Raw genomic sequence first — 19,153 nt, 5'->3', positions numbered from 1 at the left:
AGGCCTGATTCACGCAGTCTCCTCTGAACAGTTGATGTTGAGATGTGTCTGTTACTTGAACTCTATGAAGTATTTATTTCCTGTGGCGGAGCCAGTTTCATCATAGCGCTTGATGGTTTTTGCGACTGCACTTGAAGAAACGTTCAAAGTTCTTGAAATTTTCCGGATTGACTGACCTTCATGTCTTAAAGTAATGATGGACTGTCGTTTCTCTTTGCTTATATGAGCTGTTCTTGCCATAATATGGACTTGGTCTTTTACCAAATATGGCTCTCTTCTGTATACCACCCCTACCTTGTCAAAACACAACTGATTGGCTCATTAAGAAGGAAATACATTCCACAAATTAACTTTCATCAAGGCACACCTGTTAATCAAAATGCATTCCAGGTGACTACATCATGAAGCTGGTTGAGAGAATGCCATACTTTTGATCATGTAATATATACATTATATGCATATATAGTGGGATTCCATATGTGTTATTTCATAGTTTTGATGTCTTCACTATTACTCTAATATACAAATATATGGGGGATTGGAAAAGACGCAGACAATTACATTGATGGAAGCTATATTAAAGCTGATTCACCCCCGAAATGTTTTTAAAATAATACTTTTTAAAAAACATACTCAATGACATGTATTAGATCCAACCAAGAATGTTGTTTGGTTATTGTCAATGAGGTGCTAATGGTAACTGGTTAATATGCAATCCCATACCATTATCAACGGGTTCAAACAGTAAGCCTACATACAGTACACTGAGGCTGAGAAGAGTGAGGAGGAGGGCGAAGGGACAGTGAGAGGAATTATAGGGCAACTTTCAGAACGACATGCATTGCAGACAACAAAGCACTCCCTCAAACGCACGCGGACACACGGTTGTGGTTGTGGCTAGTGTTCCCTGATTCTAAGTTCAGTATAACATCCCTCATCATTATGAATAGGGGTTAATGGTAGTGGTGGTTACAGTGAGTGCTGAGAACAAGGAGGAGTGAACCTCATCCTTTAAAAGGGACAGGGGGAAAAGGTGCGTACTGAGTGTCATTCAAGCTGGATTCCCTTTGGAGAGAGAGGAGGAGAGAGAGAAAGGAGGGAGGAAAAGAGATAGGGAGAAAGAGTTAGACACAGGGAGGAGGGGGGTGTTCACAAAGTAAATGTGAAAGCTACTAGGCTAGAGTGTGCTTAGTGAACAGAAGGCTAATTCAATCTGTGTATTGGGCTACAGACAGACACAGCAATGACACAGGAGGTTTCTACAGCAATGACACAGGAGGTTTCTACACCAAGCATCATAGACACAGCAGAGCAGATCACTACCTTATGCATAGTCGATCAAATGATGGACAGATCAGGACATGGTGTGTGTGTGTCCGTAATCCACCCATAAGCGTCTCACTCACATCTCCAGGACAGTCTTGAGCTGCTCCAGTTTACCCTTCTTCTCCTCGATCTCACAGTCCGTGTGCTGGCCCAACTCAGCCAGTAGGAGCCGGGCAATGTCCAGCACCTCCTACACACACACACACGACTGACATCAGTCAATCAAACTCATTTGTCACAAAGTGCTTAACAACAACCAAAGCTTTAACCCCTACAAAGAGCAAGCAAAGGCAACAGTTGCCAGGAAGAAACCTTGAAAATAAGTGGATTAGAAGTAGAGGCCATATATAGCACTACCATAGTCATAAATAGAGTTCCCCTCAACAGAGGAACACACTGCACGTTTCTGTGTTACAGGCAAAGAGATACTTGGACTGACCTGTAGCTGTTTGGGCTTCTTCAACTTCAGTTTCCCTGACTTGTAGCCTCCGTACTTCTCAAACAGCTCAAAGAATCTAAAGACACAACCGATACATCATTGAAACGCAACAAGACTGGGGAAGGTGAATTACAAGTTGTATTTGTAATATGACGTTGATCAGAAAATTAAGTCATTAAGACGTGGTGTCAAATTCTGCCCACTGGGAATGGGGAGCATGAAGATATATAGACTCACAGAGGGTGTCTGACTTCCATCTTCATCTTCTGTTTGGGGGTGCGGTCTCCGTGGCGGATGATGGCGATTACACAGCGCAGCTCCATCCTGCGGGACAGGTGACAGGGTTACAAAGCTACGGATAAGTTACCGCTAATTTATACTTGAATAACTTTAAATATATATATATTTATACATAGTATTAATTTTTTATATCTGTGTCAATACTGACCATGAGTCTGTAGTGGATAGACCATATGGTTCAAGAGAAAATAGCCTAATTAATATTTTTTACAGTGTCTCATCAACAACGGCTTTATTTTCAATTAATTCTGCAACTCTTCCAACTTTTGACTTTTTTCACAACTGCCACCAGTTTGTCGGCAAAACATTTACAACAAAGACATTTTGACATAGTAAAATAAATGAAAGCATGTAAAACAATTTCAGGACATTTCATGCTGAAACCCTCACATTAAACACCAATAGTTTTCACTGTTGGTGGTTTATATTTAGGATAATGTTTTACAGCTTTGTCATTCTATTTTTATTGTTTTAATTATCTTATTTGATTTGTTTATATATAAACATGTGATAAGGCCACACAGAGGGCCAGAGATATTTACAGACACCTGTGATAATCTGAAGTACCCAAAAAGGCCACTAGAAGTCATGTTATAAAATTCCCCCAAAACCTTGAAAGTTATCAACATGCTGGTAGTTTACCGGTAAACTTAGAAGGTTTCCAGTAATGTACCCTCCCTTTGCAACTCCAGGTGACATTATTGATTTGTTTATTGTATTAATCCTTTATTTAGTCAGGAGAAATCCTGATGAGGGTTTAAAAAAACATACGCGAATGGATATGGAAAACAGCGTTATAACCGGTATCAACAAGGGTCCTCTAGTACTTCGTGACTCAAGACTGTGTTAGCCCAATGAGCTAAAGCCTAGGAGTTAGCTGTGGGAGCTAACCCATGTCTCCAAGTCTCAAGAGAGGTTAGCCATCACGTGAGTATAATTCACTAAACCACCTCTGTTAGACCACCTCTAGTAGAGATGAGCAGGAAGAGGAGAGGGAGGAGGGGGAATAAGAGGTAGAAAGAAGCAGAAGGAAAGGAGGAAGAAAAAAGGAAGATAATGAGGAGAGGACTCACATGGTTCCTGAGGTGGTGGGGACTATAGGTATGTCCTCAGCCTCCATGGGGATGGACCAGGGGATGTGGAACTGAGGGGCCAGCTCTCGCATCACCATGTTCCTGTGGGGGGCGCAACCAATGGAGTGAGCTAGAGCAGTGTTTTGAGTTCTGACAACCAATGGAGTGAGTTAGAGCAGTGTTTTGAGTTCTGACAACCAATGGAGTGAGCTAGAGCAATGTTTTGAGTTCTGACAACCAATGGAGTGAGCTAGAGCAGTGTTTGAGTTCTGACAACCAATGGAGTGAGCTAGAGCAGTGTTTGGGTTTTGAAAACAAATAGAGAGTGTGAGTTTGGATCCTGGCCAGTTCAAGGAATGACTTGTGGCTAAAGACTCTGTCGACGTATGGCTTTAGTTACCAAGAAGATCCTTGAGTGTCAAAGTGTAAATCAGGGGTTAAGATGTAAGGATGACAGCTAGCTGCACCTACCCCAAGACCTTGGCACAGTCGTCATAGTACTTCATGGAGTTCTTCACAAAGCTGAAGCCATTGACGTCACAGACGAAGGAGTGGCCATTCGCTCTCAAGAGGTCGAAGCCACACACCGTTTGCTGGGAGTGAAAGTGTGTGTCAGTCAGCCATTCAAACGGAATGTAGCCAATCAAGTCAAGTGCATCTTAAAAGTGCAATATGCAGAAATCGCTCCGCCATTTCCTGGTTGCTAAAATTTGAATAGTTCACCTAATTTCTGTTTATGTGACAAAATAAGCAATGTATAGTGTAGAGAATCATTGTACCATTTAAACCGCTGTGAAATATCTTTTCAATAACCACAAATATTGTATTTTCAGCTGTTTGAAGCTGGTGTACAAAATCAAAAGTAAAAGACTCAAAAGCACGGGAAGCAGAGAAATAACGCACATAGAACAGATCTACCGCTTCTTAGACTTGCTTTCAATGCGAATGATGATCTATAACTCACATTTCTATGTGGATTTGGTCAGATCGCCCAAAAATGTACACATTGCAGCTTTAATAGTCTAAAGAGGGTTCCTCCATTCATCTTCTTTCATTCATCTGCACTGATCTGAAAATACATCATAGTTGCTTTCACCTATCCAGCTCCTGCACATCATTGAAGGAAATAAGACGAGGTCGAGCAGAGGAAGCCTCTTCAGACTATTGGGATAGTTTAAGAAGGCTTCAGGTTGATTTGGAGAGAAGAGAGACAGAGTGGTCTGATTGGTTGAAAAGCCTCACCTTGAAGGCCAGGCAGACCTTGCGGGCCACCAGTTTCTCCATGGCGGTGAGCATGACAGGGTAGCGGATCTCCTTCCCCTCGCTGTCCCTCTCCACCTTACCGTCCAGGGCTGGGGACTTCCTTGCCTCAGCATGAGCATAGTCAGGTCCCACTGTGTACACCTGACATGACATCATATTATACACACATAGTCAGGACCCACTGTGTACACCTGACATGACATCATATTATACACACATAGTCAGGACCCACTGTGTACACCTGATATTGTACATACACATACTAGCGGTACTCCGCCCTTACGGGCAATAAATCATTGGATATGAATAATTTGATTTAATGCAAATCAAAAATGTGTTTCTCTTTTCAGCTTTTTGGTCTCTGGATAGGCTATAGCAGTATTCTAAACTCCCAAGCATTTTAAGAGTCCCATAGGCCTATTTCCCCTGAGATCATGGCACTTGCTTTCCCTTTCTAATTCTGTTTGCCTACCATGAACCATGTCATCCCTATACAGTAGGGCTCCGGACTAACTTTTTCCCCTGGTGCCACCAACATTTTCAGATGGTGGCACCAGCCTATGATCACGGTCACACAATAGAACAAAAATAGGAATAATGTTATAGTCATTCACACTGCTATTGCGATGGTATGATTCCAGAAATAATTTGTTTAATCTAACATGTCCAAGCAGGATGCATTACAAATATATTTTGATGTGCAATACCTAAACCAGTGATTGGCATGAATTTTGGGTTGACAATTAGGCTATTGTTGCTATAATTTTACTGCCCAAATAGGGCTCTAGAATTGCAGATTAATTTAATTAAATAGAGATTAATGTAATTAATATCACATAGGCTAATTCACTTGGGGCTAATCACTGAGGAAGGGGAAACTCGAAACCAAAATCACAACAGTAGCCTACTGTATTTTCACACGATTACATTTTGAAATGTTGCGCAGTAAGACTGCATTTCTCTCTTCCTCCTCTTCTCTCTAACTAGGCTAGAGTACACAGGGAGAAACTGGGGCAGGGCAAACTCTTTCATGCAGGAATCAGGATGCTACTGTTTGACCAAATCATGATTTTAGCTGCCCCAAAAATAGAACGTTTTGAGTGAAGTGACCAGCTAGAATTTGTAGCTCGCACGGATGCGACCACATCCAAGCGTGGAAGTGTAATTTCTACCTCTCACGTTTGTTGCCTATGTTTTAGGCCTAGTGCTTATTTGACTCATTATATACCTTGCTTTATTTGACAGCATTATTTGAAAGGACTTGAGGGTTAGTTTAAGAGTTGGGGGAAACAGGGCAGGGGGTCATCATGAGATGCTGTTGAAAATGTTACGCACGGGCCCGCCGTCGTCTATAAGCGCAGCAGCGTAGTTGATACTGTACCGTGGATTGCTGCATGTTGCAAAATGTATATTACGATTGTGATGCATAGTTGCCATGGTAATTTGGACAGTCCAGTCAATGAGCATTATGGGTAATAGTCATTCTACAGATTCAAAATTGGCCTAAAAACACTTACATCAAATGATTTATGACTGCATCAACTCCCGTTGTAACAGTGCCATTCCAAACACAAAAACAAATTACATTTACATTTTTACATTTACGTCATTTAGCAGACTTACAGAGCGACTTACAAATTGGTGCATTCACCTTATAGCCAGTGGGATAACCACTTTACAATGGTTTTGTTTTGGGGGGTAGAAGGATTACTTGATCCTATCCCAGGTATTCCTTAAAAGAGGTGGGGTTTCAAATGTCTCCGGAAGGTGGTGAGTGACTCCACTGTCATGGCGTCGTGAGGGAGCTTGTTCCACCATTGGGGTGCCAGAGCAGCGAACAGTTTTGACCACAATTACCAAATGGAACGCCGACGGCCATGCCTGGACACTGCCATTTGCGCCCATTCAAAAAGGCTGATGCAAACAAAGTGCATATTTGTCAAACGTCTCATTATTTACCTGTTCTAACAGGCCAATGTGGTTACTAAAATCTGTTTTGGATATATTTGGTTAATATACAGTATATTCGACCTAATCTTTGAATGGGTTCATTCACTGTCTACTAGTATGCATGCTCAGAGCATGACAGCGAGTTAAACACATGACCATGCTAGTATACAGTCACATGTCGTTTGTATTTTGACAAGGTGTTCTTAAAACGTGTTTTGAAAACAATCTACGGATTCAAGTATGTATTTAGCTATGACCAAGCCTCATTTGGTGAACCACACCACAATTAGTATATCTCGTACTTCGCTTTCATAGAGTGAGATAGAAATGTTTCATCCACCAAGTATTCATCTGTGCACTTTGTACACACACCCTCATCCTAAAGAAACTGACATGGCAGTGTATAAAGTCAATCAACCGATTAACTTAAACATCAACAACAAAGAAGACTCAGCCAAACACAAATACTGACTGCAACCAGGCTCACACACCAACACACACTTAAGATGATACCTTGACATCAGTGCCGTCCGTTGGCATGAACTCCTCGTATATATAGGAGCCAGTCTTCCTCACACAGCTCTCTGGAGAGTACACACTGCTGCGGCTCCCTATCTATAGGAGAGAGGGGATCATGAACAAGAGGGGGGCAACCAGGCCTGGGTTCAAAAAGTATTTTAAATCTTTCATATACTTATAAGAGCGCTTGATTGAGCCTGACAGATGAGCGGGTTTGCACTTTTGGGACTATTTCATTGGTTTCATTCTGTCATGCAAGATCAATGAAGGGCAGCTAAAATATTTCAATGAGGGCTAAAAGTTTGAGGACCGAATGTGTATAATTGAGTTTGACCTTCCTGTACGGCATGGCTCCTAAAGCTTCCACCGCTACACTATAATTCCAACAGCAGTTCCTATACAATACAGCATCTGACCCATTTGAAGCCAACTGTACCTCCCTAGTCCCTCAGTACCTTTCGGAAGAGTCTCTGGCTACCCCCTCCAGCTGATGTGGGGTAGTAGATGTAGACATTGTGGTCCTCTGCACACACAGGCTTCTCCACAAAGGGCTTAGGGAACACCTCCCCGTTCACCTCCACATGATCCTCCCCCTCCACGAGGTTACATTCTGGGAGGCAGACACACCACACAGCCATTTAGAGAGAGTTCAATCAGGGCCTCAAAGCACACTTGAATTAATGCCCCATTCCAAATTGGACTATAAACCCTATTCATAGGCACTTTTTAGATGTGAAAGGATTGGGCAGGTGTTAATGATATGGTAATAGCCTTCATCTTCGATAGGCTAGGGGGACATTGCTTTACTACTGGTGGGCACCAACCTTTTCTGAGCCACGATCACTTGGAGTCAAAATGCAAGCAGAGATCTACCGCTCATATTTTTAAAATATTTTTTACATGACTTAAAAACCGTAAACATATGCAACACTAAGCAATTAAAAACAGTACTGTAGCAATGAGGTTTGTGCAGTGGGCTATAGCCCCAATACATTATCACCGCATATTGGCTTTGCTTGAATTGCCCTGCCAATGCATTGTTGTTCGGACCATTTTAAAAATTATATTTCAACATTTTAGGTAGGCTATATGATCACACCGGTAATAGATCAGTTGTTGTATTACTTTCTATTTTACTGGGCTGATGGTGCCTGCATCTGATAGTCAGTCTCAGTGGAGGGAGAGAGCAGTAGACTGAGGGTCCGCCTCAACGTCCCTCTGCTCTCCCTGTCCTCTGCTGACACTGACCAAAAAGGAACACCGTCTTCCAGCTGATCGCCAATCTTGAGTCGCACCTCATTATTTCTGCCTCATGCACAAATTCATGTTGTTACTCCTATGAACACAGAAAGGGAAATATTCCTCAATATTAAAAAAGACCCAAGCTGCTAATAATAATAAAGCAAGCCTATCGATACACTTACCTACTCATTCATTGCAGATGCAGTTCTGCTTGTGTGGAAGTAGAAAAACCGTGAATTTTATGGCTTATAAAAGTGTTGAATTAGAACTTAAACATGAACTCACTCATAAAAACAGCAAATCTTTACTGTATTTGTTAACAGTCTCTCTGGTCATGGTTTTAAAATCTCACAGTATCAACTTCGCTTTAGCGTTCTTTTACACCTGCTACATTATTGCAGACACTGTAATCTGAGCCATCTGTTTGGCCAGCGGTAGGCCTACAGTGCACTTGATTTGCTCTACGGGCCCGCCAGGAAGGCAGAGTTTGTACCTTCAGATACATGAAATGGTTCAAAATGGGAACACTTAGCCTACTCAGCGGGCAGGTCAGCTGAATCGGGTGCACCTACTGCCAACAGCGTGAAGCAAATAACAACAAATTGGGACGCAAGGCTTTATCCTTGGGTTTTTTACAGAAATGTTTGGCGATCGACAAGGAATGCCATGGAGATCGACCAGTCGATCGCCTGGTTGGTGACCTCCGCTTTAAAGAGTAACTTTCACGAAAACGTTTTTTTTTCCCCCATTAAAAAAAAGTTGTTTTAGGCTTAGTTATAGTGGAACACGTCAATTCTGGTCTTCATTTTGACAGTTCATTGCAAAAGTGATATATTTTGGTATTGTAGTAGTATATCTAGCTCTTTTTGCCTCTAGCAGATCACCTCCATTGAAATCGTGATGTAGAGGAACCTTGAGAAAGTGCCTCTACGTCATCTCAAGGGATGGGTTCGGTATGAAATACACTCCCTTCTAGGTGTGCTAGGTCATACCACCTCAAGGCTTACTATGAAAGCAGGTGACAGCACGCCTTTGGCAATGGTCTTGGTAAGTAGAGTACGCCAATACATTTAGCATGATGCGTTCTTGACTAGACTACTGACGTTACACAAAATTCAAAAAGGCAGTAAAGCACATTTCCTCATATGACCAAATTCAACGTTTTTGCTTACCGTTTCATACACATCTGTGATTTTACGAAGAAAAAAAAAAACATGTAGGCTATGAGGATTATACATTTATACTCTTAGCTACATCCATCGTAACAAGAAATAGGTGACAATGGTGGTCATGTCAACAAGTATTTTTCCTTAACCACTGACCAATTGGTGGCAGTCCGATAAAAAAAGTTGGCTCATAGTTCAATGGTTGTGAGTTCTAATCCCACATGGGGCAGATATCTTAGTGTGTTGTGTTTTAAGCTGTCCTTTATCAAATCTTATGGTATATGTTAATGGTTGAAGCAGATATTTAAAAATGTATGCACTCACTTAACTGTAAGTCGCTCTGGATAAGAGCATCTGCTAAATGACTAAAATGTGACTTTTCTTTTCTCCAAATCCTTTATTTACAATATTCATCCCGCGCCCACACACTTCTACTTCTGAAAAGTTAAAGCATACCTGTGAGAAGGGTAGCCCTGGTAGTAGTTGTAGGTTTTTATACAGTACCCAAGAGCAATCTGTTAATTTGACCATTGGAAAAAGAGCTACTGCGTAAATACTGCAATGCGGGTTGGATTGAATTGAGCCCCTAATCTTCATTTTCAAGGTGATGATTGCACTTCTTCCCAACACAATACCGCAATAAATGTGAATCCACATTTCAAAGATCGTCTTTCCGCACCATGGGGGATTCGGACATACACTGCAAGTGGCAATAGATGTCAGGAACTCAGCGTCTTACCACTGTGAGCTAACTATCCAGAGCCGTATTTGCTAGCACTGCACATCAATTTCTTATTATACTCTGCAGTGGATTTCTGATAAGTATGCTTTAGTGAGAGTGTTGGGATCAGTTACAACTACGTTTACAGAGATAGGGTTTAAGTTTTGTTTTATTGTAATCTTGGCACCCGGAAGCAAAACTTGTGTCCATGCTAGCCAGCTATTTGATTGAATAGTAACAGTCTGTCACAAGAGACTAGTTGTGTTGTAACACTTACCTTCGGGTCTGTCTGGGTCTCGGGTTAACACAGCGTAACGAGGAAGGTCAATGCCCTCCTCCTGCAAGATACGATACACCTCCCTCCTGAAGGGACATTAGACAAAATGTCTATGATGGAACAGGTCAATAGACTGACAAAGTATGAGCAGGAAATGAGTGCGTGTGTTCACCATTATACCTGTCTTGTATGTAGTACTGCATGTTCAGGTCATTGATGAGAAGTGGGTTTCTGAGGTTGGCGTACTCTACCGCTTTGTCCAATGGGAAACCTATACAACCACCCACATACATGCATTCATATACACAAACACAAGCATGTAAATAATCCAGGAAATGGAAGAAAATGCCCCATCCATTACATTATTGTTCCATTGGTCTGTATACTGGTGTTCTAAACATATTTCCATTTCCCCATTTTTATTTCCCTTTTCTGATCTCTGTCCTAAGATATACCCAATTTAAACCATGACAAGTCAGACGTAAACTATGACTAAACATGAGCAAGACGGGAATGACAGTGTGTTTAGTATGTACAGATTGTATTCATGTATACTTACTGTATATTGGCATGCATTTTTTTATTTTATTTCACCTTTATTTAACCAGGTAAGCCAGTTGAGAACAAGTTCTCATTTACAACTGCGACCTGGCCAAGATAAAGCAAAGCAGTGCGATAAAAACAACAATACAGAGTTACATATACATTATACATGTGTATCTGTGCAATGTGCATGCTCACGCCATTACCTGATGCACGTAATCGTATGCGGTGGGTGCACATACGTACGTTCGTTTGTACCTTTGGAGTGGAAGGAGATGAGGCAGTCGCACAGGGGCCATTTGTCCACTGGCTCGTTGAGGATGACCTCCTCGGGGAAGATGACCACAGTGATGTACTCAAACTTACACAGCCTTTCCATGATCTGGGTCATTGGCTTGGACTTTGACTTCTTCATCATGGAGCAGACGCCCACCACAATCTGCCTCTCTGGAGGCTGGGTGAACACAGAGGAAGGGAAAGAAGTCACTCGTATCGTACTGTTTGTAATGTACTGTATATTATGTGTGACGTGATTACTCATGCGAGGTGAAGCCTAAGCCAATCTCCCACCTTTCCTCTGTCCTGTCATCTCTCCTCACCTCCTTCTCAAAAATGTATTGAAGGAGAAGGTCTGAAGGGAGGGACCTTGGATCTTTCCCTCCAATGCAGTTTGAGAAGGAGGAGAGGAAAGAGGAAGCGAGGTATCAAGTAAAGACAAATTGGGAAAGGGCCTCTTTCGCTCCGTCTCCATGTACCCCCTTACCGAGTCATAATCCTCATTGTCCTCCTCTTTTTCCTGCCCTTCCTCCTCTCCTTTTCGCATCTCACCCTCATTCTTCATGCCGCCTTCCTCTGGGCCTTGACGATCTTCATAGCCAAACACAAACGTGGGATTCCCACTCTGGCCCCACCCCTCTCCTCCAGTCTCTGACATCACAGAGTGGGGACGTCACTCAAAAATCTGCCACTCAAAGTTCTGGCGCATCTTTGCGTTCCAGTACACAGAAGGGGGTGTGAGGCAATACGAGGAAAGGCTTCGATCACCCTACTGACGACTGGGAGTAGGCACTGGCAATGCCTTTTTAATTGCCCCACAGGGGTTGAGAAAGGTGTATTGAATTTAATTGGAGTAGGGTGAGGGACAAAGTGGTTTGAGAGCACCAGGTTTACATAGAGAAGAACGCTGAAGTAGTAATTAGAGGGAAGAGGTTAGGGATAGGAAGCAAGCTCTAGGGTGTTGACTTGGAGTGAGGTAAGTAATCAGGGGTGAGGTAGGCAGAGGATTGAGTCCGGGTTGGGAAAGGAGTACCCTCCCTGTGTCAGGAGACTGGTGTCATTCTGCAAAGTGGCATCGCTCTGGCCTGAGGAGGATGACAAGAGCGTTTCACAAAAGGTTCCTCCACAGTCTCCCCACCTACATAGGACAACACAGAAAGAAAGACTGAGAACCAGATAATGGCACTACTATGGTACAGAACATGTAAAAGATCAATCCTGTAGAGACTTGGCTCAATGCCTGTGAGAAAGTCAGCAGGCTGATCTGTCTAATAATGCTGCCTCATCGCTCTAGACTCAACGTGTTTGGGCAATTCCATGGTAATGGAATTACAATTTGACTCAAATGTTTAAGAAATACCATAGTATTCACTGTAGTGTTTTTGCAGACTCCCTTGAAGAGGCTCAAGGTCACCTGCATCTTTTGTCAGCAATATTTCCTCCAATGACAGAATTCAACGATTACAATTTTACAGTCCCATTTCAACTTACCAAAAAATACAAAATCAGGTAATCAATAAACATTTTAGCTTGTATCTTGTAAATACCAGGGTTTAAAAAACAACAGTGGACTTGTAAATTAAATTAAAACATAACCAAGAGGAGGACTTTTCCTCAGTCAGTAGGATGCCAGAACTGGTTCCTGTCTCTTTTAGCAATGCCCTTCCCTGCCCACCCCGCCCACCAAACAAACAGCTGACTTCCAGGCAAACGCTCCAGAAACAGATAGCCTAGCCCAGATCATATCACCTCTCACAGAAGCTGCCAAGAGGCTCATATGGCACTTCCTCCACAAGGCCAAGACCAATAGGACAGCTCCTGTCCTCACATATATCAACTTTGTCACACATAACGTGTGAACATGGGTAACCCTGGTCCCCAGAATAGCCTGCCCTTTTTTCAGGGGGTTGAAAGGGGAAGAGGCATAAGAGGGGGTGGCGGGTAGAGAACATATTGGGTGCAGAGGCTTCCTAGTAAAGCTACACAAACATACACCACTCTCTCCTCGAAGGCGTTGACAGGCCGCACTAAAACTATGTGGAAGCCCATCTTGGCCACGCGAGGTTAGGGAAACACTCCCGGGAAATAAACAAACTCAAATACATGGCTACAACAACAGTGTAAAGACACTCCCTCGCCCTCCATTTGGCAAATCTGACCCTCATTTTATCCTCCTGATTCCTGCTTACAAGCAAAAACTAAAGCAGGAAGCACCAGTGACTCGGTCAATAAAGAAGTGGTCAGATGACGCAGATGCTAAGCTACAGGACTGTTTTGCTAGCACAGACAGGAATATGTTCCGGGATTCTACCGATGGCATTGAGCAGTACACCACATCAGTCACTGGCTTCATCAATAAGTGCATCGATGACGTCGTCCCCACAGTGACCGTAGGTACATACCCCAACCAGAAGCCATGGATTACAGGCAACATCCGCACTGCGCTAAAGGGTAGAGCTGCCGCTTTCAAGGAGTGGGACTCTAACCCGGACGACTGTGTGATCACGCTCTCCGTAGCTGATGTGAGTAAGACCTTTAAACAGGTCAACATTCACAAGGCCGCAGGGCCAGACGGATTACCAGGACGTGTACTCCGAGCATGCGCTGACCAACTGGCAAGTGTCTTCACTGACATTTTCAACCTGTCCCTGACTGAGTCTGTAATACCAACATGTTTCAAGCAGGCCACCATAGTCCCTGTGCCCAAGAACACTAAGGTAACCCACCTAGTCATAGACTGTTCTCGCTGCTACCGCACGGCAAGCGGTACCGGAGCGCTAAGTCTAGGTCCAAAAGGCTTCTTAACAGCTTCTACCCCTAAGCCATAAGACTCCTGAACAGCTAATCAAATGGCTACCCGGACTATTTGCATTGTCCCCCCCCGCCCACCCACCCCCTCTTTTACGCTGCTGCTACTCTGTTTATTATCTACGCAGTCACTTTAACTCTACCCACATGTAAATATTACCTCAATTACCTTGACTAACCTGTGCCCCCGCACATTGACCCCCTGTATATTGCCTCGCTGCTGTTATTTTACTGCTGCTCTTTAATTATGTCATTTCTTTATCTATTTTTTACTTAACACTTATTTTTCTTAAAGCTGCATTGTTGGTTAAGGGCTTGTAAGTAAGCATTTCACTGTAAGGTCTACACGTGTTGTATTCGGTGCATGTGACAAATACAATTTGATTTAATTATGTATGGGCAATATGGACAAAATAATTATAACTAAGTTTATAACTTCAATGTGCACCACTTTTATTTATTATCCTTTAAACTACTGCTAGTTTGATGGTTGTAGCCATCAATTGGTCCCATTAAAAATCCCCCATATTAGCAAACTTCTTTCAATTCAAACTTCACATTTCTCTAGTATAGGCTACTTATCGTAATGAACTATATCAGCAGAATGCCTGCAATAAGTGATCGGTATGGTCAGTGTCGATAATATTCGGTTTAACATCCCATCTCTATGACGGATGAACACCTAGTGTTGATGGATGACTTCCAATCTGGTAGATAACTGTTCAAGAGTTTATTAGGAGTTTGAGTGTTAAGTCCATTGTCTGTCTGCACAACACTATCCTTGTTTCTCATCTCCAAATATTATGTTCCTTACTGGGATTTATTCATCCCTTTGCCTCACCGTCAAATTTTTCTCAGATTCTTCATTAAAAAGGCACTGCTTCCTTTGATGCCTATGACTAATAAACCAAAGGCCTGATTGATCACGCCCCCATCTCCCTGCGGCATCGCCCAACCCACCATCTGCCTCCCAAAGTGGGGCGACCCCAATAAAGGCTTTTAACCTTTGAGACCGTATCCTGTAGGAAGCCAGGCCTCACTGTTTATGATCGGGGTGGAATCATTAGCTGAGCTCTCACAAAAGGCACTATCACACTCACTGATAACAGGCCCAATGACACAGAAAATGTCTGCAAATATAGGAACAATATGCTGTCCATTTAGGGCGTTTCCTTTTTACAGGGATTGAAGAAGACAGGTACAGTCAGAGTATTGTTGTCTGCCACTTGCCATTTACTTGTGATGTTTGACAGCAGCATAGATGTGTTTACTATGAAAACAAAGTATGCCATCATATGACTAGTGAGATATATAGCCTTACAGTTATTATCACTACACTGAGACTGAAGAGAGACTGTCTGCGCAGGTGATCAGTTTGTTATCAGCGGAGCCTCCCATCCTAATTCAGGAATAAAATGTTAATGATTCTGTTCGATAGTCTGGAGTGGACTGAAGGACTGAACCTGTAGAAGACGAATGCCAATACCTCCTTCCCCATCCTCGGCCACCAATCACATAAATAGCCAAAACCCACTAGTCCTCCATATCCCAACACTCCCTCTCTCTGAAGCCACAGTGCTACAGACAACACCCAAAGCTTTAAGGAATGCATGACAAATAATTACTGTACAAACAAAGATGTCCCCAGGGTCATTCAATGTCATTTCAGCAAGCCATTTCTGTAGTTAGAAACAGATAAGATAAGCATTCCTGCAACATTATTTTGCTTAAACATAATTAGAAATTCAGCTAATTGATTGTACCCAAATTGTCCATTTACATTTATAGGCTTCAAATAAACATTTAATAAATAATGTCCTCCAGAGGTGACGCTCGGCATTCAGGCCAAAGAGTTCAATCTTGGTTTCATCAGACTAGAGAATCTTGTTTCTCATGGTCAGAGTCCTTTAGGTGCCTTTTGGCAAACTCCAAGCGGGCTGTCATGTGCCTTTTACTGAGGAGTGGCTTCCGTCTGCCCACTACCATAAAGGCCTGATTGGTGGAGTGCTGCAGAGATGGTTGTCCTTCTGGGAGGTTCTCCCATCTCCACAGAGGAACTCTGGAGGTCTGTCAGAGTGACCATCGGGTTCTTGGTCACTTCCCTGACAAAGGCCCTTCTCCCCCGATTGCTCAGTTTGGCCGGGCGGTCAGCTCTAGGAAGAGTCTTGGTGGTTCCAAACTTCTTCCATTTAAGAATGATGGAGTGTTTTTGGGGACGCTGCAGAAATGCTCTGACATGCACTGTCAACTGTGGGACCTTAAATAGACAGGTGTGTGCCTTTCCAAATCATGTCCAATCAATTGAATGTAACACAGGTGGACTCCAATCAAGTTGTAGAAACATCTCAAGGATGATCAATGGAAACAGGATGCACCTGAGCTCAATTGAGTCTCATAGCAAAGGGTCTGAATACTTATGTAAATAAGGAATTTCCGTTTTTTTTATTTTATATAAATTCTCAAACTTCAACAAACCTGTTTTTGCTTTGTCATTATGGGGTATTGTGTGTAGATTGATTAGGGAAAACAATAATTTAATAAATTTTAGAATAAGGCTGTAACATAACAAAATGTGTAAAAAGTAAAGAGGTCTGAATACTTTCCAAATGGACTGTATATCAATTCCCCATGACATATATCACCAGTAGTACATTTACCGCTAATTCCTATAATTTATAATCTACAATGTTTGTTACTTTAGTTACAGTAATTATTTTAATGCATTCAATATTATTATTTCAGTCTTTCCGTTCTCATTGTCTGAGTGGACACATTGTTTGCTGAGTGCACAACCTATGCTACACTTGTGAGAAACAAATGTTGGTTTATTTAGTTCCATTTACGAGTTTTGTCAATTTAGTCATTGTCTTTCGTTTGGTGCGCTCCTGTCAAGGTTGAGTAAGGACAGAAGTAGGCCTATAGGCTACCTGAAAAATCATTCCAGCTCTCTCCCTTTCGATAACCACTCAGTGTGAAAGCGAAAAATGTCATGCTCTGATCGAGTGGAAACGTCATAAAATAGGTTCCGGTACTCATTTTGGGTGCTGGTACTGTTTACTTTTAGTGTAAATTAGACAATTTGTAAGAAATCTCAGTGGTTAGTTATCAAGCTAACTACTAACTTTAAGCGTCAGTTGTCAGAGCAGCTTACAGATCACTGCACCTGTACACAGCCATTCTGAAATTAGCCCACCCAACTACCTCATCCCCATATTGTTATTTATTTTGCTCATTTGCACCCCAGTATCTCTATTTGTACATCATCTTCTGCACATCTATCATTCCAGTGTTAATACGAAATTGTAACTATTTTTCACTATGGCCTATTTATTGCCTTACCTCCATAATTTACTACATTCGCACACACTGTATATATATTTTCTGTTTGTATTTTTGACTTTATATTTTGTTTACCCCATATGTAACTCTGTGATGTTGTTTTTATCGCACTGCTTTGCTTTATCTTGGCCATGTCGCAGCTGTAAATGAGAACTTGTTCTCAACTGGCTTACCTGGTTAAATAAAGGTGAAATAAATAAAAATAAAAAAAGCTCCCCTTACAAAAAAAGGACTGCAGTCAGAGTGCAGTATAACTGCAGTATGCTGCAAATACTGCCTCAAAAATAAATAAAAAATTACTGCAGTAAATTTGCAGTGATTGCAGAATAACTGCAGTTATTCTGCAATCACTGCGTCCAAAATACCACAGTTACTGAACTTTTACTGCAGGTTCAAAACTGCAATCTTTTTTTGTAAGGGCCAACCTGAGAGGAAGTGACCTACCTACATTACACATAGGGAAAGCAACGCAATTGTCAAACACTGAAACAGAAGTCAAAATAGCCACGAATGTTTGTTAACATTACTTTTTTCGTTTGGAACGAATCTTTTTAAGCTGTCTATCACGAATGGTTCGTGTATGATCCTGTCAAGAAAGTGTGACACTTTTCAATGTCCTTACTGCCGCTCGCGAACTCTACTGAGTGCACTGTAACAACCTCGCCTCGGTGCCTAATTGTTGAACATGCCAATAAATATTACAATGTAGACCACTGCAGCCTATACTTCGTTACAACGTAACTAAGTACACTTTATATTACAGCCAACAGCTAGTACACCGCAAAGTCGATAACGAATGGTGTAAGAAGTGTTGCGGTCTTAAAATACAGTTACTTACTTACTGACAATTAGAGTTATAACCAGCTGTCAACTTCTTTGTCCCTAGGTAGTTGTTCTGTTGTGCACGCGCGAAAGTTAACCTCGGCAATCTTCTTCTTCTTCTTCTTTAAACTTGTTTTGGCGGATCGCAACCGTGAGGTCCATACATCACCACCCACTGTACTGGCGTGTGATGCCGGTCACGGCCTCCCTATTAAATCAATTCCTCTTCTCTAGCGCTGTGTTTTCACCTACTGTTCCTGAGTGTAAGTTCATTACACTTCGTAGAAAATTTGCCCTACCAACTAACCCTACACCCATAAAAAAACCTCACCACTATTCCACTACTTTACCCTATCTGATCCTACACCATGCCGGCAGCCTGGGATGACGGGACACTATTGCTCAACACAGCTTGTAACTCTTCTGCAGTAAAATCTTTTACACCCAAGTACTTCTCTGTACCTGCCACCACCACAGCAATTTCTGTGATTTATGTTCCATTGCTGTGGTACAGTTGATAACCATGGCTATGAACGCTAAAAATTCAACCTTACAATAGCACATGTTATTCATGACACATTTTATTGGTCTCTGCCTACTCACAGGGATCCTCTTAGGCTCCCTCGCCCTGGACCCATCTTCCTCTACTCCTCTCTTCAATGCCTCAGCATATGAAACCTTCTGTACTACCCTGATCCTGGCAACCTCAACCTGCCTTTCTCTCACCGGACACTTCTGATCTCCAGCACCATGTGTACACTCACAGTTAACACACACAACCTCTTCCACCGGTAGTACACAATCCATTATCTCATGCCCTCCTGCACACTCCTCACATCTACAGTTGAAGTCGGAAGTTTACATACACTTAGGTTGGAGTCATTAAAACTCGTTTTTCAACCACTCCACAAATTTCTTGTTAACAAACAATAGTTTTGGCAAGTCGGTTAGGACATCTACTTTGTGCATGACACAAGTAATTTTTCCAACAATTGTTTACAGACAGATTATTTCACTTATAATTCACTGTATCACAATTCCAGTGGGTCAGAAGGTCACATACACTAAGTTGACTGTGCCTTTAAACAG

General features: G+C 42.2%; 1 protein-coding gene across 7 annotated transcripts in view; it reads right to left on the bottom strand.

The window, feature by feature from the left end:
• Positions 1 to 18,199, bottom strand: part of LOC121532116 (inositol hexakisphosphate and diphosphoinositol-pentakisphosphate kinase 1) — a 64,925-nt gene extending 46,726 nt beyond the window's left edge. For 5 of the 7 annotated variants that reach the window (XM_041837823.2, XM_041837826.2, XM_041837828.2 and 2 more), the window contains exons 1-13: positions 18,081 to 18,199; positions 11,583 to 12,233; positions 11,066 to 11,273; positions 10,457 to 10,547; positions 10,277 to 10,362; positions 7,326 to 7,480; positions 6,865 to 6,966; positions 4,381 to 4,542; positions 3,610 to 3,731; positions 3,139 to 3,240; positions 2,003 to 2,089; positions 1,766 to 1,841; positions 1,407 to 1,516 (exon numbers count right to left, since the gene is read on the bottom strand). In XM_041837823.2, the coding sequence (XP_041693757.1) occupies positions 1,407 to 1,516; positions 1,766 to 1,841; positions 2,003 to 2,089; positions 3,139 to 3,240; positions 3,610 to 3,731; positions 4,381 to 4,542; positions 6,865 to 6,966; positions 7,326 to 7,480; positions 10,277 to 10,362; positions 10,457 to 10,547; positions 11,066 to 11,273; positions 11,583 to 11,753 (1,472 nt within the window). In that variant the 5' untranslated portion in view covers positions 11,754 to 12,233; positions 18,081 to 18,199. The remainder of the gene's footprint in view (positions 1 to 1,406; positions 1,517 to 1,765; positions 1,842 to 2,002; positions 2,090 to 3,138; positions 3,241 to 3,609; positions 3,732 to 4,380; positions 4,543 to 6,864; positions 6,967 to 7,325; positions 7,481 to 10,276; positions 10,363 to 10,456; positions 10,548 to 11,065; positions 11,274 to 11,582; positions 12,234 to 18,080) is intronic. The other 2 variants (XM_041837825.2, XM_041837827.2) reach the window with 1 other exon arrangement.
• Positions 18,200 to 19,153: the final 954 nt, after the last annotated feature.

This window comes from Coregonus clupeaformis, chromosome 19 (genome assembly GCF_020615455.1).
Source record: "Coregonus clupeaformis isolate EN_2021a chromosome 19, ASM2061545v1, whole genome shotgun sequence".
Taxonomy (NCBI): domain Eukaryota; kingdom Metazoa; phylum Chordata; class Actinopteri; order Salmoniformes; family Salmonidae; genus Coregonus; species Coregonus clupeaformis.
This window is presented reverse-complemented; position numbering and strand designations above follow the sequence as displayed.